The sequence below is a fragment of the Hemicordylus capensis genome, chromosome 2 (assembly GCF_027244095.1).
Source record: "Hemicordylus capensis ecotype Gifberg chromosome 2, rHemCap1.1.pri, whole genome shotgun sequence".
Classification (NCBI taxonomy): Eukaryota; Metazoa; Chordata; class Lepidosauria; order Squamata; family Cordylidae; genus Hemicordylus; species Hemicordylus capensis.
In genome coordinates this window covers 286,584,069-286,608,699 of record NC_069658.1, presented here as the reverse complement: position 1 = coordinate 286,608,699, position 24,631 = coordinate 286,584,069, and the positions used below count along the sequence as shown (strand labels likewise).

The window sequence follows — 24,631 nt, the reverse complement described above, 5'->3', positions numbered from 1 at the left end:
TGACTGACTCCCTCAGCCAAGCACCCGCCCAGGCTTCCTTCAGTTGTATTCATCCTTTGAAATTGATGTGAGTGTTAAGACCTGGGGCTATCAGAACAGCATGTCTTTTTCTAGTTCCATTAAATGACTTGCATCTTCCACAACTTTGCTTTTTGTTACCACTATTCGGCCTCATTTAAGATTTCTTTACTTCATGAGCTGAGCTTCAGTGAGGGGGCCCAAAATCTTGCATCTGGGCCCACTCCAACCTTGCTACGCCCCTGGCTCCTCCCACATTATTTGACCAGTTTTAATGGTACTAAAACAACTTAGGATGGAATCATGAGAGCAGCAACCTCAGCACTCTTGAAAGGCAAGAACTGGTCCTGTGTGTGCTCCTCTTTTAGTTGAAAATATCCTGGCCTCTTTGTGTGAAACTGACTCCATGCCTATGGTTTTTTAACTTATTTTCCCTTCCACTCCCACCCCCGCATAGTGCAAATATTTATTAAAATGTGGGATGTGCTTATTATCAGCCCAGTTTTCCATTCTAACAAGGTCATTTTGAATTTTATTTCTGACTGCTGAGGTGTTAGCTAAGCAGACCCAACATGGTAAGATCTGAATCATTTTGCTTACCGTCCTCTCCAGAGTATACAATATATATTGGGCTCAGAGTGCCTACTCCTTCATGATTAAAGACACCCACTTTCACTTCAAAAGGGAACAATGGTGTGATACTTTCATTTCTGTAGATGTATTTGGATGCCTCCACAGAAGTAACTACTGCTTTCGTCCAGCTTGTTGAGCCAAGAGGTCGGAACATAATGATGTATCCAAAACCTTCTCCATTTTGTAGTTCCTCGGGAACTGACTGCAAGAGGCATAATAATTAATCAATAAGCACTTGCAAGCACTGTATATGCTGTTTTAATTGAATCTTCACTCTATCAGTATGTTTTAGTTGTATTGATTTGGTTGACTGTGCTTCCAAGAAGATAATAACGTTTGCCCCATCAATCAATGTAATATTGAAAACAACAATAAAGAATAAATCTATCAAGGCAATCAATTTAGAAACAAAATACCTGATCAGCAGCATTAGAAGTATGCACATTTTAAAAATTAGATGTATTTTATTATCATCTCAGTTTGTTCCTGCCCACCCCCCTCCCTCTCTCTCTCTCTCTCTCACACACACACACACACACACACAAACACACTTTACAGTGCTGATCTGCTAACTTTTGAAACATTACAAGGAATGGGAAACAACTATTTCTAGAAAAGTACATGCCAACTGCATGGCTGCATGCTTTGGGCCATACTACATAAATGTGGGAGATCCTTGACTGGATCTCCTGCTTTTACTGTTTTTACTTAAATGCTGCAATGAACGTTCCAAATTTGTACTGGAGCAGTGGTGCTAGGGGAGTGACGCCATTGCTGATCCCAGGGGACCTATGGCAGATTAACATAGTAGCAAATGTAGCATTTGCTATGGGCCCTGCATTTTCACCGCATGCCCGGCTTCCAACTGGGAATTAAAGTTAAAACTTTACCTGTTTTATTTGGTCCATGTTAGATAAATTATCCCTTTCCTGCTAAATGTATCTTTTAAGAGAAGGCCCAGCACAGCATTTGTCCAGTGGCTGTTGCTAGTGCCTACCACTTTTCTTTTCTTTTTAAAGAGTGTGAGCCCTTTGGAGACAGAGAATCATCTATCCACTCTTTATTTTTCTATGCAAAACACTTTGAGAATTTTGATTGAAAAACGGTATATAAATGTTCACTGTTGTAGTAAGTGTGAGTTTGTGGCTTGGTCTCCCATACTCCAAAATATAGCAAATTTAAAAATTGAATTACTTTACTATGCAAGTAAATAATTTATGTTTTAATATTTATGTGCATTTAAAAAAAAATTTAGGGCCCTTTTATAACATATGCTACAGGCCCTGCACTAGCTTAATCCGGCCCTGCCAGGGACCACATTTTGCCCATAGCTGTTAGTGGCAGTGTGACTCTCTACCCAGGCAGGAGGCAGCCCACTGAGTGATGTTTGCTGACAGCTCCCTGAACCTGCAGATGACTGAGAGAAAGGATTAAGCTCCCTGTAACTCAGCACCACTTTTCCAACCCAATTTAGAGCTTCTCACGGCTGAAACATTAAAAGGCTGCTTGTGTGCACTGCCAAGATCGAGCCCAATCCTGGTGCTGCCTTGGCCCCAAGTTCCTGGTTTTGTACCTGGACCTTTACAGGTTAAAGGGCATGAGTGTGCCCTTTACTCAAGGTACAGAGGGGGTCATGTGCATGCACAGTGCATACACAGAAACAGGTGCCTGGAGCACCTGTCTCACAGGGGGATCCCATCAATGCATGGTGTTCATTGTGGGATATCCAAAGGATATCCTGGAGCATTGTGAGATATCCAGAGGCCGGGACACATTGTCCCAGCCTCCGGGAATCCATGCTGCTTGAAACATTGCAGATCATCTGGGAGCACAAGCTGCACTCCCAGCAGCATTTTCTTGCTCATCTGGGGGATGGTGAGCTGGACCCCTGCCTTCCTAGCCACGCGCCCACCTGGACGTGGGAACAGCCTCTCTGTCTAATTAAGAATATTCTGTGTTTTTCTTGTATAGTTTATTTTACATGAGTGAGCTACTCTAATTTCAGTGGTTAAATTAGATGTGAGTCTGTGTGAGCCCATAACAATGGCCCACATTAGGCCTCCTCAACTTAGGCTCACCAGCTTTATTTGGACTACAACTCCCATAATCCCCAGCCACAATGGCTGATAGCTAGGGATTGTGGGAGTTGTAGGCAAGAGGGCTGATATAGAGCAGTCCTGGCCTACATGATGAGGAAGATTATTCAGTCCCATTGAGGTTTAGTTAGGCAAAGCTGTTAGATATCAATGGGACTACTTTGAGTAATTTCCCACATCCTGTTAGCCAATATTCCTTTTTATTGCCATTTAAACACTAGTGGGTTTCCACCAGTGCATATGGCAAAATAAATAGTTCAGTTAATAAAATATGCTGTGAAAATCCATACTAGTGAATATGCTGAGTAGGTATTTTCATCGATGTGTTCATGCTTGTAATTTCAAGGAGCTGATAATTTGATGGAAAGAAGTACATAGTTATAATACTTTTTTTGTGAACAGCTACAAAATGGGAGTGTGTGTTTCTTAATAAATAATCATACCATAATAATCATCATCACAAAGAAAGGCATAGATCAAATGGAAAAAGAACACCAAAAGTGGAATTAAGATGAGAAACCCAGAAATACATGAGAGAAACTGAGATGCCTCAGGGCTTGCCTCTAATAGGGAGATATATTCCTATTATAGAATATGTCATGGCTATCAATATACAACCATAGAACGAAGCACTTAGATTTGATTATGACAACAGAAAACTAACAATCTTATGAATAAGAAATGGACAGATGTGGCTGAAGAGAGAATAGAAGGTTTTTAAAAGACTTCAGCTGTTTATTCGTATGCACGCCTTCTGACAGGAAAAATGTAAACAGCAGTAATATTTAATTTTTGTTATCTTTTGGTATGCTTTACAAACTGGAATTAAAAACATGTTTTTTGTTTTTGTTACTTGCTCAGGCTTGACAATATTAGCTATGAGTGATGATGGAGAGGCAGGAGATCATGTATATATAATCATAGCTTAGGATTCTTGCTGGAGCATTTAATTTGTTTCCGATATGCTCCTGTAAATTTAGATTTAATCTGGCTGGTTAGTTTATCATAGTAAATCAGAGTTATGGGGTTCTGTTTCATTAGCTGGTTCTCAAAATAAAATCTTAATGTGAAAACTAAATTAATGAAGAGCATTTCATTTGGGATATGGATGTGTTCTGGTTTTCTTTTCACTAACAGTAGAAGGAAAGAGAGTGTGTGTGGGGTGTGAAGAGAGAGAGAAAGATTATATAGTGTTATCATGGGAAAATGCATTTTAAAATCAATGTGCCATTTTCTTTTTCTGAATTTCATAGTAGTCTAGGTGGGAAAGTAAAAACATTATTGGATAGTGTTGGAAGCCAGGAGAGTTCCTGGCTTTCAACAATAGTAAGAGAGAGTCTTTATACAGAAACTTGTGGAGACCTTTGCAAAGCCAGTAGGTTTATTGTCTTGCTTAAGCTCTTATCCATTCTCTTCCTAATGAATCAAAATGCCCCTTTGTTCCTAGTCTCTTTTGCTGGAGTGAGATACAAAGAGGAGGATTTTCAGCTGTCCCATCAATGGGGATAAAGGGCTAGCACAGTTTACATGTTTCTTGTCATATACTGAGAAGGTTTTCTCTCAGAAAGTCAAATGTAATGCAGCTGTTTGTTAAAAGAACAGATCAAAAATATTGCTTTGGACTTATGGCATGGTTATAGTTTCAAAAAGGTTTTTGTGGGGAGGGAATGAATAAACACTTTTAACAGAAATTATATTAAAAAAATAGTAAGTTACATTTGTAGTAATGTGCATACTTTGGGAAGAAATGATTTTTTCACCTCTTGAGAAACATTTGTAGAGAGGCCACTTTGGTCAAAAGGGCAAACACTTGTCATTTCCAAGTACCATAACTTGACAGAATCAATTTGATGGCTTAAAAAACACTTGGCATGTATAAAATTAAATACATGACTGGTAACCTAAAGATGGCTCTTTTCTCACAAACTTCAAACTATTATTTAGTGCTACTCAACGTTATTCTTATCTTGAATACGCTATGGCCAATCACCTATGGCAGGTGTTCCATTTACATTTTCCTTGTTTATTGTACTGGCACAGTAGTACCAGTATAGTTAAGATGAGGAGTTATTTTAACATTCTGCCATTGTAATCCCTGGACATTCTATTAGTCATAAAATTGAAATCATGTCAGATCTGCCTGACTATTTGCAGACATCAGCTAGATGACAAGAGACACTGCCCCTCTAAATTTGGTGCAGATCCATGGAAAAACAGCTGAGACACAGCAGTTTTTTAAAAACAGTTTAAGAAATAACTCCTATAAAGAGGGTTTTAAAGTGTTGGCTTCCTTTTTTCACCACAGATAACACACCTTTTAAAATTTCATTGCCTCTCTAACTGTTTGCAGAATTCAAGGGGGCCTTGTGAAGCTACACAAGGCAGTGGCAGTGGTGCACCTACCTGATTTTGACACCGGGATCACTGCCGCTGCCACCACCGCAGGCTCCCGCTGCTACCACAAGGCCTCCCTCTCCCTCCATGAGGCCCAGCTGCACTGAACCATGGCGCTTCTGTACTTTTAGGTACCATGTGTGGGGGGTAAGCCAAGCAGGCCTCCCCCCACCGCGGTGGGGGTGGGTGGAGCGTCTGCTGGGCCTGTGTATCCAGCCCGGGGGCCCTCAAAAACCTTTGAGGCATGCCTGCACAGTTGGAATAGATTGCCTCAAGCCCATGACATCAAGGGCTTGCGACAATATATTCATAGGAACATAGGAAGCTGCCATATACTGAGTCAGACCATAGGTCTATCTAGCTCAGTATCGTCTTCACAGACTGGCAGTGGCTTCTCCAAGGTTGCAGGCAGGAGTCTCTCTCAGCCTTATCTTGGAGAAACCAGGGAGGGAACTTGGAACCTAGATGCTCTTCCCAGAGCGGCTCCATCCCCTAAGGGGAATATCTTACAGTGCTCGCACATCAAGTCTCCCATTCATATGCAACCAGGGCAGACCCTGATTAGCTAAGGGGACAATTCATGCTTGCTACCACAAGACCAGCTCTCCTCCCGTACTGTGTATTCGAACTGCAGGGGCACACCTCTGAAGGTTGCTGGGCCTGACAGACTTGTGAAGGCATATATGACGGTGATAATATGGAAATTGTACTTATGACTGAATACATGGCAGCAAGATGGCAGGGGCCTTGCAGGAGCATACAAGACTGTGGCAGACTGCCTTTGAACATAAAGGTTCTATATTAGAGGTATACCTCCTATGAATGTGGAGACTTCAGTTAGCCAGCATGGGTAAGCACCATGCTACACTTCTTTTCCTCACAATGCTTAATCAAATTTCCCTTTTTAAAAACCTGAAAATTCAGTCATCCAAAAGCCTTCGTAAATTATAAAGGCAGGGAGAGATGTACCCAGGCAGAAATTCAACAAGCACAGCTTCCCCAATCACTTCCTAGAGATGCCACTTATGAATTTTTGCCTGATGCATCTCTGCAAGGCACAGTGCTTCCCCAAAATGTTTCCTGTCCAACTAGAAATTCAACAAGTCCCAGTCCAGCCACAATATCTTCTTACTGATATGCCTGACGAATTCCTGTATGATGTATCTCTGGAGGGCACAGTTCTTCCCCCAAATGCTATGTACTATAGTAAATGTCCAGGCAGAAATTCAACAGACATATAGCTATTTCACATATCATTAATTAAGGAAGACTTTCTACCTTCAGCTTGCTCGTAATGGAAGCATTTTCTTGGCCCTCAATCTGAATGAAAGAGGGAGGGAGGTTTCTAAGGACTTTGTGCCTTGTGTTTAACTACATTTCACTGCATGTGAATTCAGAACAAGAATATGGGGAGCATTGTCTGGTTGCCATAGAACCGGAGTAGGCAATCTTGGCTCTCCAGCTGTTGCTGAACTACAGCTCCCATCATACCCATCACTATTTATTGTGGCTGGAGATGATGGGGACTGTAGTTCAACAACAGCTGGAAAGCCAGAATTCCTATCCCTGCCTTAGGACATGCTGACACATTTCCTCCCCTAAAAGAGCAAAATAAATAAATAAGCAACGGTTATGCAATCTTTTCTGTTTGCATTAGACTTGGGATGAATGTACCCCCAAATATTCTCAGAAGATTCTGAGGTGCAGAATATGAGGTGGAGAATTCTGAGAATTTTCTTCTGAGCTTTAAAATAGTCTTCAAATATTCGCCGAATAATTCTAACTATCATTTCCAGAAATGCACTTTTCTGAAAGCCCCGAACAGTCTTACTTTCAAGTTCCTTTGGGGGGAACAGGAAAATAGAAAGCAGTTAGAGGGGATAATCCTGGACTAAACTGATCTTTACATTTGAACCACTTAAAGGAAGAAAGCCTTGGAAAGCCAAGGTTTGGTTCAGAATGATCACAAATCAAAACGGGGCCAGTTCAGTTCTCAATCGAACCATCCTCAGTTTGATATAAGCCAGTTATATATTGAATGGTTACTGGGCCAGCAGAGGGGGAGCAGTGAGAAAGGTTGCTTAAGGCTCTTACCTGGCTTGCCTCCATTACTAGCCGCCATCTCCAGCCAAATCGCCAGCCAGATCACTGTTTATACACTGGCTGCCCATGTGGCAGCAGCACAGTTCCAGCCTCCATGCATCTGTGGTGGCCAGAACCGCATTGTGTTTAAACCAAAATCGAGCAGGAAGTTTGGCTGGGGATGGGGCGGCAGTGAATCATGTAAGAGCCTTAATCAACCTTTCTCACCATTTCCCCACCCCTTTACTTGTAATGGGGAATCCTCACCAGATTCCCCATTATAAGTATTGCTGTCTGAACCAGTTTGACTGAACAGACCAGACTGGCTGGTTAGATTGAACCTTTTCAGGGAACATGGTTTAGTTCAAATTTGGTTTGAATTCAAAAAAACTACATTTTTGGTTTGTGCACACCCCTAGTCTCCACAGCACCAACACAGAAACTCCTAAGGATCCCTTATGTTTTGCTAAATAGCAGGCATTATAGGTGCTTGGAACAACCTGGAATTACAAATTAACACATTCCTGAGTCTAGACCTCTATACTCAGGAAATCCAGATTTTTCTTCTCTGCTCTTCCCAAAATGTTATTTTGTTCATTCACCAGGTGTTCCCAACCAGGTGTTCCCACCTTATTCACCAGGTGTTCCCAACATCACCAGGTGTTCCCAACCTGTGGTACTCCAGATGTTGCTGAACTACAACTCCCATCATCCCCAGCTACAATTTATTGTGAGCAGAAATCAAAGCAAAGCAAATACAAATTGAATCTGGGGTGATTTGGAGGGGGATAGATTTGGATGCAAAACAATTCAGGGGTGATTTGTTTGGGGCACAAATCGAATAAAAAATATCAATTTGTGCACATCCCTACTGAACTGTACTTAATTATACTGGCATGGACATGGCTGAATATGATACATTCCTCCAAGGAGTAAAGAACAACATTTTCATTTTAGAGCATTCTGAGATATATCGAACTGAGATATTCTGACTTGCCCAAGCTCACTCAGTAGGCTGGATTTAATTTTTACTATTATAGGGATGTGCAGAACAGCAAAACGTTTCAACAGCAAAACGTTTAGACCCAAAATGGGCTGTTTTGAGTGTTTTGAGCTCACGCCACAACAGATTTGGCACTAGGATGATCATAAAATTATTGGTTGACATCCTGACTACCGAAACACATGCAGCTGGGGGCTTTGCAGGGAATTGCTGGGAGCCCTTGTGCTTCTGTGCAAGAGGGCTAATATTTCTGAGCACTGCTGAGCTCCGAAAGTTCTCTGTAACAGCAGAAATCTATTGCTGGCCCTCAGCGATGTGTTTCTACTCTTACAGAACACCATCGGAGTGTGAACAGTGCTCAGAATTATTAGACCTCTGGAGCAATAGTGCACATGCAGGAAGACTGGGGGGCTCTTGGTGCATCCCCACAGAGCCTCCTAATGTGCTTGCATGCTTTGGTAGTCAGGATGTCAGTCCTTAAAATTATTTCTACTAGCCGACCCCGCACAGAGCATCTGTGTGCTCTTTGGGGCCGGCGGTTACCTCCCACCCACGCCCGTTCTGCCCCAGTCTCTGCTTCCGGGCCCAGCCTCCTCTCCTCCCCACTGCCACTTCTGCACCCCCCACTTTCTTTCCCCCCTCTTGGGCCTTTCTTCCGCGGCCGGGCCCACCGCCTCTGGCCTCCACAGCCAGGCCGCGGGGGCGGCAACCAATCCTCCTGGGTGCGTCTCAGCCAATCATGCGCGTCCGCCGCCCAGCCAGTCAGCTGGGCTCTGGGACGCACATTCCAAGGCACACCCAGGAGAATTAATTTAACAGATACCGCTTATTGCAAAAGGGACCTCTCTCTCTCCCCCCGCCGCCGCTCCCTACCCCCCCACCGCTCCCTACCCCCCCCCCCCCACACACACACTAGCAACAGCCACTGGAGTCTCCAGTCTGGAGAGTCACTATGCTGGGATGATTAGGGATAGGTTCTCTCCCCCTCCTAAATAATGATTGTTTTAATGAAAGGTGGTATAGAAATGTAACAATTAAAAATGAATAAATAAATAAGTGAGGTGTCGCTTTAAAAGGTGCTTCTTCTCCACTTAGCAGGGGTGATCCTCTTGTGTGTGTCTTCTTTGGATGCCTGCATTTTTAAAGGTCAGGTGGGTGATCACCAGAGAAATGGCCTTTTCTGCTGTATGGAGCCCCTTTTGTGGAATACTCTGCCCAGGCAGGCATTTCATTACATAAAACTGAAAAGCCCCATTATTACCCACTTGACCTTGAAAGGTAGGGGTAGCCAAATAAGACTGTCAGAAGACTATCTTAAAATTTAGGCAGGTTCATGTGGGAATAGGTAGCCCCTTCGAGCAGAGACTCACACATCCAATCCCAACACTTGCCAGTTACGTATACTGCAGCACTCGCAATAATAGCTATTCTCTTCTGAACTAAACTAATGAGCTGCCTTCACAGCAATCTATGAAGGCAGACAGAGCTGTTTGTCAGGGCTGTGACAGGAGTCCCAATCAGATCACATTACACCCATCACGGTATAATTCAAAGGTTACATGAGAACAGCCCTGCTGGATCAGGCCCAAGGCCCATCTAGGCCAGCATCCTGCTTCACACAGTGGCCCACCAGAGGCCGCTGAAAGCCCACAGGCAGAAGTTAAGGGCATGCCCTCCTTCCTGCTGTTACTCCCCTGCAACCGGTACTCAGAGGCATCCTGCCTCTGAGGCTGGAGGTGGCCTATAGCCCTCTGACTAGTAGCCGTTGATAGACCTCTCCTCCATGAAGTTATCTAAACCTCTCTTAAAGCAATCCAAACTGCTAGCCAACACCACATCTTGTGGCAGAGAATTCCACAAGTAGATTATGCATTGTGTGAAAAAATACTTCCATTTGTTGGTCCTAAATTTCCTGGCAATTAATTTCATGGGCCCCTGGTTCTAGTGTTATGCAAGAGGGAGAGAAATTTCTCTCTATCGCCTTTCTCCACACCATGCATGATTTTATAGATCTCTATCATGTCTCCTCACAATCATCTTTTTTCTAAACTAAAAAGCCCCAGGTGTTGTAGCCTTGCCTCATAAGAAAGGTGCTCTAGGCCCCTAATCATCTTGGTTGCCCTCTTCTGCACCTTTTCCAGTTCGACAATGTCCTTTTTTAGATGTTGTGACCAGAATCGTACACAGTAGGGATGCGCACGAAGTTTCTTCAGCACCGGCGGGGGTAGTCCTTTAAGGGTGGGGGAGGGTGCACTTACCCCTCCCGCCGCATATCCCCCGCCGGCACTCCGTCACTGTTAAGCCCCTCGGGGTGGCAGCGTTCCTCCCTGCCACCCCATTTCTGTCATCGGCCGGAAGTGGCCGGCAGAAGCAAGCGTGCGTGCACCCATTGTGGGCATTCACGCACCCATCTGCCATGCAGGTGCGTGCACACGACAGTCACACGCACGCTTGCTTCTTCCGGCCACTTCCAGCCGATGACAGAAACGGGGTGGCAGGGAGGAACGCTGCCGCCCCGCGGGGCTTAACAGTGACGGAGCACCGGCGGGGGATATGTGGCGGGAGGGGTAAGTGCACCCTCCCCTGCCCTTAAAGGACTATCCCCGCCAGTGCTGAAGCACCGAAACGGCCCCCGGAGCCGAAATGTTTCGGAGGCCTCCATAATGGCCTCCGAAACGTTTCGGGCACAAGCCTAGTACACAGTACTCCAAGTGTGGCCACACCATAGTTTTGTACAAGGGTATTATAATATTAGCAGTTTTATTTTCAATCCCCTTCCTAATGATCCCTAGCATGGAATTGGCCTTTTTCACAGCTGATGCATATTGAATTGACACTTTCAACGAACTGTCCACCACAACAGGCCAGGTTTGTCCAAAAGGCCAGGTTTGCTGGCTTGTTTCCAATCCCAGTTAAATGTGCTGCTTCTGGCCTTTATGGTCATAATGGCACAAAATTTTATGTGTCTGGATATATTCAGAAGCCTTGAAAAAATCCTTTTCAATTGGATGGGAAATATTGTATACTGTTCTTTATACAACGTAAAAAATTTTAACTGTAGTTCAAAAATCAACAACTTTAAGAAGTCTTGTATATGGGATTCCATGGGATCTATTACCAGTAGGGGTGTTCTGAGTGTAGATTCTCTGGTAGCAAATGAGATTTTCAATACAAACCATGAATCCACTCTCATTTGCTACCATAGAATCTACACTCAGACCACCTCAGAAACAACAGAACCCTGTACCCCATGGATTAGCAACCCCATGGGAGTGGCTGGCGCCCTATGTGCACTACACCACCACTCACTCTGGGCCACCCCAGCACCCTGCAAGTGCACTTATGGGGCTGCTGAAACCTCCATTATACCTTATAGGGAAAAACCTTAAAGATGAGTAAACTTCAACTATTCACCAAAAACCGGCCCTTTGCCCAATCCCTCCGCAATTTGGGTGGTAGCCTCCACCCATTAGGCACTACCACCTCACCACACTCTTCCACCCCAGATCCCACTTTATGCCCCAAATCTTACTCAAAGACACTAAACCTTCAACTAGTCACCAAAAACTAGCCCTTTGCCCAATCCCTCTGCAATTAGAGAGCCAGCGTGGTGTAGTGGTTAGAGTGCTGGACTAGGACTGGGGAGACCCGAGTTTAAATCCCCATTCAGCCATGAAACTAGCTGGGTAACTCTGGGCCAGTCACTTCTCTCTCGGCCTAACCCACTTCACAGGGTTGTTGTGAAGGGAAACTCAAGTATGTAGTACACCGCTCTGGTCTCCTTGGAGGAAGAGCGGGATATAAATGTAATAATAATAATACTAATCATAATAATACCCGAAGTGAGGCACTACCTTGGTGTGGTTGTGGGGCTTGCGTGCCCTGAAGAAGGTGAGAGCTATGCCAGAGGTCCAACCATACTGGACAGGTCTCACCAGAGGAGCCAGACAAAGAGTGCCTCTCCCATCAACAATATGGTGAGACATAACTTTAATAAATCTATACCGGATCAGTCGTCGCCCGGGTCAACAAGGACCGCGCCAGGTGCTGGAGTCCCTGGACATCTAGTGGCAAGTGGGCAACAGGACTCAGGATCTTCAGTTGAGCAACCAGGGCTGAAGACAGCAAAGTTACTGGAAGAAACGTCGCTTGACCGAAAAAAATATACAAAAAATGCCAACAAGGAAATAATGATCTTCTATTACAAGTCTAGTCCAACTAGAAGAGGCTATTTAAAAAGAATGTACCAAATTTGGAAAGAGAAGCATCCAGGTACAGTAATAACAGAACAAAGGCTAGCAGACCAGAGAAGATTCATAATAAGAAATAAAGTATTCACAGGAGCTGAGCTGGAAGAACTGCAAAGAGCAACACAGGCTCGAGATATGGAAGAAGAATTACCACCAACTGAAGCAGTTGCTCAGGCGCAGGTGGAGGAGGTGTTGGAAATAGAGGATGCTACTGTTGCTGAACTGTTTCAAAATCAAAAGCAGGAAACCTTCCCTTTGTCTTCACCTCAAAAACCCGAATGGCGTTTAACAGAAAAGCAACAAGAACTAAAGCAAAAAATAACTGAGCACATGAACCAAACAACCACCAGGGTTCGACTTCCAGCTCTAAAAAGAGTTGCCAAAAAACAACTTGCTCAGGTATTAAAAGATGTCAATGCTGCACTTGCAGAAACAACAACCAAGAATTTGCAAGAAACAAACCAACTAATGTACAGTGCAGCAACAATAACAACACAAGAGCTCGGATATAAGATCAATGGACCTGTAAAAAAAGAAAGTAGTACATCACCTAAATGGAAGATTAGATTAGAAAATAAAATCTCCAGGCTTAGATCAGATGCTAGTAAATTGCAAGATATGAAAGACAAGAAGCTGAAGAATGAAAACACCAAACAGTATCTGATCCAAAAATACCACCTAGATTCAAGGAAAATCAGAGAAGTCCTGGAAATAATAAAGCAGCAAATAACAGCAGTGTCAAAGAACATTAGCAGATATGAAGCCAGAATTACACAACACAGGCAGAATCTCCAATTCCAGTCGAATCAGAGACGTTTCTACCAAAGCATAGAAAGAGAAACTGCAAGAAACCTAGAAACACCAAATAAAGAAGAAACAGTGCAATTCTGGGGGAAATTTTGGGACAATCCATTAAATTATAATTAAAAAGCAGGCTGGATGAAAGAGGTCAAAAAATGTAACCAACAAATGCAAGATCTAATAATAACACCAGAATTAATAAGTGAAAGAGCAAAGAAAATTAAAAATTGGACTGCTCCAGGCAACAATGAACTGCATGGCTTTTGGCTTAAACACCTAACAAGCCTTCATAAACAACTATCAAAACAGCTCAATCACGTTTTGCAAGGAGGTGATATTGAACAATGGCTAACAACTGGGAAAACTCATCTCATCATGAAAGACCCAGCAAAAGGTGCAGGTCCAAGTAATTATAGATTGATAACCTGCCTGCCAACCATGTTCAAATTATTAACTGGAATAATAGCAGATGAAGTGATGCAACACTTATTAACTAACAAACAGCTTCCAGTTGAACAGAAAGGAAATTGCCCAAACACCAGAGGCACAAAAGACCAGCTGCTGATTGACAAAATGATTTTAGAAAATTGTAAGAGAGGAAAAACCAATCTAAGTGTTGCATGGATTGACTACAAAAAAGCCTTCGATTCGTTGCCTCACACATGGATACTATAATGTTTAGAAACAACTGGTGTCAGCAAAAACATTCAGATATTTATTTAAAAAGCAATAAGCATGTGGAGTACACAGTTAACAATCAATGGTGAGACAGTTGGACAGGTTAGCATAAGAAAAGGCATTTCCCAAGGGGACTCACTATCCCCTCTGTTGTTTGTAATCGCCATGACCCCGCTTTCACAAATACTAAACAAAACAGGCCTTGGATACCAAACATCTAAAACATCAAGTAAAATCAGCCATCTGCTGTACATGGACGATCTGAAGTTGTATGGAAAGTCCCAGTCAGAAATGGAATCACTGCTAGACACTGTCCGTATATTCAGTAGCGATATAGCCATGGAGTTTGGACTAGACAAGTGTGCTGCATTAATAATGAACAGAGGGAAAATAAGAAAAACAGAAGGAATAGAACTGCCCAATGGAAGCAAGATCAAGAACCTGGAAGAGAAAGAACATTACAAATTCTTGGGCATTCTCCAGGCTGATAACATTGCACACACTGAAGTTAAAAGAAAAATTGGAAGTGAATAGTTAGTTAGTTAGGAGCACCATACAAGCCATAAACACCTGGGCTATACCTGTTATCAGATACACTGCAGGAATAATAGACTGGAGCCAGGCAGAGCTAGAGACGCTAGACCGTAAGACCAGGAAAATCATGACCATCAATCATGCTCTGCACCCCCGCAGTGATGTCGATAGGCTATACCTCCCTCGCAGCTCAGGTGGAAGAGGAATGCTGCAAGTCCATCAAACAGTAGAGGAGGAGAAAAGAGGCCGTGAAGAATATATCAAGGACAGTGAAGAAGATGCACTTAAAATGGTCAATAACGAGAAACTATTCAACACCAATGAAACAAAGCAGGCCTATAAGAAAGAACAAGTCAAGAACTGAGCAGAGAAATGGAAAAATAAGCCTCTGCATGGTCAATATTTGCACAATATAGGCGGAAAACCAGACATCACCAAGACCTGGCAATGGCTTAAGAATGGCAACTTGAAGAAAGAAACAGAGGGTTTAATACGGGCTGCACAATCACAGGCACTAAGAACAAATGCAATAAGAGCAAAAGTAGAAAAGTCAACAACAAACAGCAAATGCTGCCTTTGTAAAGAAGCAGATGAAACCGTGGACCACCTAATCAGCTGTTGTAAAAAGATTGCACAGACTGACTACAAAGAAAGGCATGACAACGTAGCAGGGATGATACACTGGAACATCTGCAAAAAATACAAGCTACCTGTAGCCAAAAATTGGTGGGACCATAAAATTGAAAAATTTGTAGAAAACGTAGATGTGAAAATATTATGAGACTTCCAACTACAAACAGACAAACATCTGCCATACAATACACTAGATATAACTGTAGTCGAGAAGAAATAAGAACAAGTTAAAATAATCAACATAGCAATACCAGGGGATAGCAGAATAGAAGAAAAAGAAATGGAAAAAATCACAAAATACAAAGATCTACAAATTGAAATTGAAAGGCTGTGGCAGAAAAAGACCAAAATAATCTCAGTGGTAATTGGCGCCCTGGGTGCAGTTCCAAAAGACCTTGAAGAGCACCTCAACACCAGAGGGGCCACAGAAATCACCATCAGCCAATTACAAAAAGCAACTTTACAGGGAACAGCCTATATTCTGTGACGATATCTATAACAACAGTAACAACATTGACGATAAAATTCAGCCATCCCAGGTCCTTGGGAAGGACTCGATGTCTGGATAAAACAAACCAGTCAATAACACCTGTCTGACTGTGTAAAATAATAATAAATAATTAATAATAATAATAATAAATAATTAATAATAATAATAATGATAATAATAATAATTTGGATGGTAGCCTCCACCCATTAGGCACTACCACCTCACCACACTCTTCCACCCCAGATCCCACTTTATGCCCCAAATCTGCCTCAAAGACACTAAACCTTCAACAATTCACCAAAAATCAGCCCTTTGTCCAATTCCTCTGCAATTTGGGTGGTAGCCTCCATCCATTAGGCACTTAACTTAAACTGAGTAGTGCCTCACTGCCTTGTGGGTGGGAGTGGGGTGTAGTTGGCACATGGCAGTTGACAACTGGCACTGTCTAAAAGACAGTCAAAATGTATAGAAGAAATGAAGGTGTGTAATGAATCCTCATAAGGATTCATTGAGTGAAAGTTATTATACACCAAAGAATCCGAACACTTAAAAAATAGTGACCACACATTTTGCTCCATAACTCCACTTCTATAAGGGCTAGAGCTTAGCTTTATTTTTTAAATGAAAGCTGGGAATCTGGGGAAATTAATAGGACATATCCAAAACCCAAATCTATTCGATTTGGATCAGACATGATTCAGATCCGAATCGAATTTGGGGTGATTCGGATGGGTCAGATTCGGATCCAAATCGAATCAGGGTTGTTTTGATTTGGTTACAAATCGAAACACAGAAAATCCAAATTGCACACCCCTAATGCAGACTGTATCTTTTACACTTCATTTCCAAACATGTTTAATGCTTTGGGCATTACCAATGAACAAGCAATATCAGTCAGATGAGTAATAATATATGCATTCAGCTAGCAGCACTTTTTTAATGTTAGATTTGTGTAACTTAAACTTGTGTAGGGGAAATGCACTGGTGTGGATATTTGTGTGCAAGTTCTCACTGAAACCCCAAAAGAAGACCTTCCACCTCATTGTAGAAGTGCTTGTGCATTCAGTTGGTAGGACTTAGCTAGTAGGGCTTCTTCAGTAACTTCCCAAACCATTCTTCGTTGGAAATAAATGTCAGTGGCCTTTTGAAGTACATATGCTTCGGATTTCATCCTTAAGCAAGAATGTTCCTTTGGGTATATGATTTGCCTTCCAGACATGCACTGAGTGGCGTTAGATATTGAAAGGCTGTGTCTCTTTTTATGCATGAGATGATATGCCTTGGCAGCATCATATTCAAAAATGGGGTAAACAGACATGCAAACACAACTGTATGAAATATATAATGTGGAAAATACCCAAGCAGATTAGTGTGTTAAGCTGCCTTCTGCATAATGATGATAACCAGGCTATCAGTGACTTCTAGACATCTTTATAACATGCCACTCAGTTTACTTCTCTAAATTGCTAACAATGGCATGGCCAACCTGATGTTGCTAGCCCTGTCTTGTACTTTCTCTTCATTACAGTAAACAGTTGAGCTTGATTTACAAATTACCTCCCATGTGATGACAAGTTCAGACCGGCTTCCTCCACCTCCACTCACATTTGTTGGTGCCACTGAAGGAACTGGAGGGGAAATTAATATAATTAATAAAGCATTTATAATCCTATAATTCCTTATTTGATTGGAAGGAAAGAGAGAATAAAGGAGATTCAAAGTTTGAGAAGTTGGTTATATCAACAGACTTGGCTGCACTTGTTTGTTAATACAATACAGAGTTCCTCTGCTCTCTAGCCTACAGTAGATAAGTTCTATGGCTACTATGAATATTTATATGCCACTTTTCAACAGATCACAAAGCATAGAAAAAAATAAACAAAATGAAAAATTAATAATTGCGACGAACAAAAGGACTCACAATTGAAAAGGAAATACAAGGTAGACACCAACAACAGCCACTGGAGGGATGCTGTGCTGGGCGAGGGAGTTGGATAGAGACTGTTGCTCTTCCTCAGCTAAATATAAGAGAACACATGACTGCATCTATCACTAAGACTTTAAGCTGCACATGGATTTTCTCAGCATTAGAGGAGTGGGTCTCATAGTCATAGGCCTGATAACCCTGCATTAATCACCTCATTCTAGCACATATCATAAGGTGACCACTAGAAGTTGCTTAGACACTTTCCATGCCATGGGGAGAGCCTATATTGTGATCCACAGTATACTTTACAACTACTCTATGGAGTAATTTCCATGGGCTGTAACACATAACTCACCTCTAGACTAGCACTTGACCATGCAGCTAACGCAAGACATGACGGCTGTACGTTTTTGACAACCTTCTATCTTAAGTATTCTGTATTCATTAAAAAGAAAGTGTTTTCTATTTGGAAAAAGAAGTCCATCACTTGTCCATCTTTGTCGCAACCATTCACTCTGAATGTATAGCATTATATTTGTAAAAGTTTAAGAAGTAAGATTGAGTAGTTGGACAGGTGGTTTAAGAGGGGTGGTTAAGCACCACCAATTGAGTGGTTAACTAAATGAAGAATTTAAAAGAGACTTCCAAGCCAAGCTCAACTAGTATTCTACTGTTCCATGAACCAGTTAATGCTCAATTAGTGCTTGTGTTAAATTGGTTCAGAATTTATTGCATTTGCATGGGAAAGAAATTTATACTACTGCTCAACAAAGCCTCAACTGGGTCATAGTTGAAAAACAGATGAAAATTTACGGTTGAGTGCATCGGCAGAAGCTCAATTAATTCTCAGCTCCATTTTAATGAAATGAGCAGTGGCTCATTTGCCTCCAGGAATGTATGAATGCTTGATCAGGTTTTTGCTGGCAATGTAGACCTTATAAGACAGACTTTCTCATACACCCTTTCATTGCGATTTATTTGTCACACCTGTTGTGCTGAGGCTGATTTTTAATTAGCAGCTGAGAATCTTAGAAGCCAGTTGCAGCACAGCATATTTTATTCCTATTTCCTATGGAATGTTTAAATATTATAAAGCAGTGAAATGGGTAGGGTTAATCTAAATCTGCTATAGCCTTTGGACCAGTATTTTAAAACCTGCATATTGCATTAATGGCAATGTTCTATTTCTAATTTTCTACACTCCAGAAGTATTCAGGATCTTAGTGAATGGATATCTTACTGATACTGGGCTTCATATTATGGGTTAAAGGTTAAAGACCATTGCTTCTCACTTGCTTTCAATAGCTCTGTAGTGTTTTATACCCTGTTCAGCAAATATGAAATAACTTATGCAGAGTTCACTGGGGACCCACAATCTACCTCCTGCCTACCCCTGCATTGACAGATCATTAAGTCATTTTCTCTTATTGTGCACAGGAGTTACCCAAATGAAGCTTTGTTGCATTTCTGATACATTCATTGTTACTTCAAAGATTTGCAAGCCCATATGGCCATCCTGATCTTTTCCACTACCACAAGAGGTACAGGTTCCCCTCCTGACTATTGGAGGAGCTCCCCACTCATTTTACTGAATCTGCCATCAAATCAAATAACCCACATCTTCCCCCAAAAGTGTTTTACCTCTGCCCCCTCAGAAATAAATAAATAAAGTGAGGAGTAACTCTTCAAGCTTTTCTCTATCTGCACCCCTCACTACCACTGCACAACAGATATGGATACTCTCACATCCACATGATGCTCCCAGGAATCTCTTATCCATGAGCTGCCCAGACTAGAAGACCATCATGTAAAAGCATCATCAGGTGTCTTCAGAACATTCTCTAAGCCATGTTAGTTTACAACCTTAGTTCTTGCTTAGAACATCCATTAGAATTTCACTGACATTTCTCTAAGATAGTAAAATTTAAATCAAAGAGAACAGAGGTAATGCCCAGGTACTCTTCCATCATACCTAGACTAGGGCGAGCACAGTCTGAGACTTCTCTCCATAGAGCAGCAAGTGTCATTGCTGAAGCTGTGCTTATAAGTTTACTGTCAGAAACTCTTCCTTTGTGCTTGAAGCAACTTCCACTTGAGAATCCCTTCCCCAAGCAGGATTTTGCATTGCATTTTACTTGCTATTTGTATTGGACTTTAATTTCTGCTCTGAGATTTTGGCTGAAAAGTAGGTCAGAAATATAATAAATAAATAAGAAATAATGAACTTGAAATTCCTGTCGTTCATCTTGAAAATCATGTTCCTTAAGCATCATCTGGGCTGTGAACCATTATAATCCATTTTTTAATGGTTACCCTTAAAGGCTTTCGAAACCTATCAGTACAACACATTTCAGGAAACTTACTAGATGCTTTAGTTCTCAGTAGCTCAGATGGCATGCTTGGCTCTCCAATTCCAATGCTATTGCCAGCCACAACGCGAAATTCATACTCGACCCAAGGATTAAGATCAACAACTGTTGCAGTGTGGGTCCTTCCATTAATTACTTCAGGAACTATGCATAAAACAGAAAGATTAGGGACAGAACAACGGGGGGAAATAGCACTTAATATAATTTAGGAGTGTGGTCATTTACCTGTTGAAACTGCCTGCCAACCAACTGAAAAAGGAGTCCTTGTCTGAATGGTGTATATCTGGACTGGACTATTATTATCCATTCCTGGTCTCCAGGTTAACACTGCAGTTGTACTAGAAATATGTTCAATACTAACGTCTCTGGGAGGACCTGGAGTGCCTTATTAACAAAGAAAAAGTCTATATTACTTAAGCAAGAGAGTTGGAAATTGCTGCTCTTTTGGGCTCAGCTCTTTTTACTCACTCACTAAATCACTTTAAAAATCAGAATTGAACTTTCCTAGTGTGTTATCTAGCTCAGCTGTCTGCTCTAAGACAGAATCTCAGATGGCTAAACTATTTCACATAGTTGCTTGTTTCATATTTGCTTGAAGACTCCTCTTAAAATATTACAACATCACCTAGATGGTTTCCTTCCTCTTCCAATCTCAAAACCTTCAAATCCATACTTCCTTACCTATCTCACTCTTCTCTTTCAATATTGCATTTGAAATGGAGTGCTTATTCTTATGACTGCTGCAACACATGGTAACCACAGGAGGGGAAACATTCCCGTGTCAACTCCAGCTAGTCATAGTCCATCAGATGTATGTAGAATGTGGGTATCTTCTGTCTCTTTCAGAATTCAGCTTCAGCATGTGGTCAGAATGTACAGAAGAATTATTGTCCAAATGCATGCCCAAAATCCAGTCTCATATGCAACTGTTGCTAAAATTCTTTGCATGCATTCCTATTTCTTTGACTTTTATCTATAAGTATTTCCCCCCTGTCCAATCGTACCTAGGCTAACTCTTCCTAACTCATATTCCCCTACAAGAGATAACTTGTCTCCTCTTCTAAACTTCCTAGTCTGTTTGCTTGTCAACCTCCATGACTTGTTCTCATGACTGTGGGGAAGGTTGGAGGGGAGGCAGGCTCCTATCTGCCTCCCAACACATGATCTCTGCTCCCCAGTCAGCTCTGCTGCTTATGTGATACATGAGCGGTACCACAGCAAGCCACAGAATTGGGAGCCAGAGGAGGATGCATCCTACAATTGGGGGGATCCCACTGGGGGATTTCCCCTCTGCCAGGTGCTCTTGCCTCCCGGCTCTGTGAATGCTCAGGCTGCAGGCAGCCTGAATGTTCACATGACTGGGAAGTGGTGTATAAGAGTGCACTTGCACCCTTCTACCTTCTGATTAGCCCAGGTACCGATAATGGTGGTTCTCCCAAGCAGCTTTAAAAGAATTAAAAACAATTACAAACTATGGGTATGCACAAACCGTTTGATATAGAACCATTTGACATCGAAGCGGTTTGGTTCAGCTGTTCAATTGTGAACTGGGGTGGTTCAGTCCATGATCAAACTGGACCAAGCCCGGTTCAGTGTAAACTGGTTCTACACTGAGGGGGAGTAGGCCAGCAGTGGCATTGCAATGAGAAAGATTGTTTCTTACACAGGTCGCTGCCACTTGCCACTGCTTACCGCTCGCCCCCACCCACGGCCAAATCGCTGGCCAGATCACTCTTTAAACACAGGCTGCCTGTGCAGTGGTGGTGTGGTTCTGGCCTCAGCATATCCACAGAGGCGGGAACCATGCCACTGCCGCATGGGCGTCCTGTGTTTAAAGAGCAATCCAGCCAACCATTCATTTTGGGGTGGTGGCAAGTAGTGAGCAGTGTGCAGCCACCAGTCGGGTAAAAACCTTAAACAACCTTTCTCACCTCTCCCCTGCCCCTTTACTTGTAAAGGGGAATCTTCACTGGATCCCCCTTTACAAGTACTGCTGCCCAAACCTCCAAACCGGTTTGATTGAATGGACCAGACCAGCTGGTCGGTTTGACAGAACTGGTTCAGAGGAACGTGGTTAAGTTTGAGTATGATTTGAATTTGAACCAAACCACATTTTGAGGTTCGTACACACACCTATTAAAAACAAAACAAAAACATACACTGAATGCCTAGTTAAAGAAGTGTGTTTTTAAGGTCTTTTTAAGAGCTCATATCCTGACAGGTCTTTTTAAGATCTCATATCCTGACAGATATACCTAACCATCAGATGTTGTTAAATCAAGACCATCCTGTAAACACATAGCATTATGCATTCCATTTAGCCCTCTATTCAAGAAATATGGATATCTTGTAGATTGTATAATTACAACTTTTGTGTATGTGTTCATGGTCTGGGATACACAAAGTAAACATTCTCTCCTAATGAAATTACTAGGAAAATATCGAGCTCAATTTAACAGTTAGGAGATGCTATAGAAATATACCCTGGATTTCAGAATATGAAAATAGCACAGAAAAAAATAATGTCTGCTTGCACTTCCATTTGAGTACATTAGTTGCCTACCAAGCAAAATTTAGTCTGAAGAGAATATATGATGGTAAGTAATATATCTATGCTGTAGATCATGTGTTATTTACATTCATGCAACCAGCTTCACTAATGTTGAAGTATATAATATTCTTCTGGGTGTTACAGTTAGTTGGAATTTTACAGTTAATAGACTTACCTCTTACAATAATTTCTGCCGTTTCAGATAAGATGTCCATAGCTGTTTGCACTGTGCATGTATATTTCCCGGAATGATTCAGTTGAATATTTCTAATCATCAGGTCCCCTACTGATTCCTCAAGATAAAGAGGAGAGAAAGATACCACTAATCACTCATAATGTATTTTCCATACTGGACATTTTTATAACTTGCTAAGTAAGTATTAATAAAAAATGCAGTTTTAAAATTAAATTGTGCATTACTGTCATCAGTTTCTTTCAATTAGACAGTTTTATTATGGTTTCACAAATAATGCAAACACTGAAAGCAAAAATAAATGGATGTGGTTGCAGAAAGGAATAAAGGTTCTGGCTGGGATGATACTGGAAATGGAAATAGGTCCTTTGGGGGAATAAACCTTTGAGTTTAAACTTCAGACATAAGTAGAGGCTTCTCATTTATCCCAAAAGTACAAATACGCAAGGCAATACACAATATACACAGTACATTTGTGGGACCATCTACAAGGTAAACTTCCATAAACAAGAACATGCTAAACCATTTGACACCTGGTGCCAACGTTCTATGACAAGGACAGGGAGGCAAAGGTAACCTCCTTTATTTCATTTCACTGGAGGATGAGAGACATGGTCCACCTTTGTACATCACGCCAAACTGGAGGTAAACATGCCCAAAGTTGGGTTTGTAATTGTCTGAATGCAGGAAACCTTGGTTCCATTAGAAAAGTGGTCCAAGGTTTCTGGCCACAAACCTGAATTGTCACTCTCAGTTCCTCTTTGGTTCTGCCGCTGAAACCTCTGGTCTGAAAGTGGTGGTGTGTCATCTGAAAGCTGCCTGTAGTTGTAACAGGAGTTGAGGGTAGGAAGTTCCTCCCTGCCTCTCTGTCCTTCATGAGAAGGAGGAAACCTTTGCAGACAGTTCCTCCCCACTTTCAGGCTCCCAGACTACAGGTCAGGATCCTCTGGGAGTGTGGCAGGGGAATGGGGGCAAACTGCAGGTCCAACAGTTTGGAGCCACATATGTTTCTCCCTGTTATGTGCGGAAGTGGCCAATGAAGCTGGGTAGGCAGGGAATGTAGGACAAAGTGGGTGACAAGCTGAACCTCTATCAGTTGCCTAGAGAATGACTGAGAATGAGGGAACTTGTAAACTGTCATCCTGATACATTGTGCATCAGGAATAGCAGAAGGCTGGGCTTGTGCAGCTCAATATGCACATTATTACTTAAGCACAGCTCAAGCACAAACACTAAGCACAGCTCAGTGCACAGGATAGGATGACACATTCAGCAATGTGTATATGTTGCATTGCATAGCTGGATGTACTCTGTTGCCTTCTTCAGAGGAGGATCTTGCATTTCTGACACAGCAGTTCCAAGCATGGAAAGCTATTTTTGAATATGGATGGTATTTACCAGTTTATGGTTTGGTGGGCAGTGGAGAGTATTGAAGGCCCCCACTCACATGACTTGATGGCTGTAGAATTGATAAAACACTGGGGGAGCTCTGCTTTTATCAATAATGCATGGGAAGGGAGCACTCCATTCCTAAAAGGGGAGGGCCCGATTCCTAATAGTGGGTGGATCTAGACAGGAGATATAATGTGAGTTCTTCCTTCGATACAAGAAGAATACCTTGCTAGGAAGGTAATAGTTTGACTGGTGCCAGAAACCTAAGCTTGAGAATTGTAGCAGTGTTCTGGGATCTTTCTCATTTTGAGCTTTGCTCAGGAATGTGCAGTAAGAAATGATTTTTTTAAAAAATCATTTTTTTAAACTTTTCAGCTAGATTTAAGGAAGTCTCTATGCTGACAAAATATGCCAAAAGCAGCCATCTCCTGGGCCCTCAACCAATTCTAAGATTAAAGCAGGCATGCCTGAGACATGGAGAAAAATAACTGAACTCTGGGTAGCTACACTCTGCCAGTTTCTTAAAAGGATTAAACACTGAAAACCCACAACTATCATAGTGAGCGGATCACATTCATAGAATATTA

General features: G+C 42.1%; 1 protein-coding gene across 6 annotated transcripts in view; it reads right to left on the bottom strand.

Annotated features, from left to right (window-relative positions):
- CNTN6 (contactin 6) overlaps nucleotides 1-24,631 on the bottom strand; it is a 350,488-nt gene that overhangs the window by 27,934 nt on the left and 297,923 nt on the right. For all 6 annotated transcript variants that reach the window (XM_053303087.1, XM_053303088.1, XM_053303086.1 and 3 more), the window contains 5 exons: nucleotides 22,635-22,752; nucleotides 20,134-20,292; nucleotides 19,903-20,052; nucleotides 17,170-17,240; nucleotides 619-853 (listed from right to left, as the gene is read on the bottom strand). In XM_053303087.1, the coding sequence (XP_053159062.1) occupies nucleotides 619-853; nucleotides 17,170-17,240; nucleotides 19,903-20,052; nucleotides 20,134-20,292; nucleotides 22,635-22,752 (733 nt within the window). The remainder of the gene's footprint in view (nucleotides 1-618; nucleotides 854-17,169; nucleotides 17,241-19,902; nucleotides 20,053-20,133; nucleotides 20,293-22,634; nucleotides 22,753-24,631) is intronic.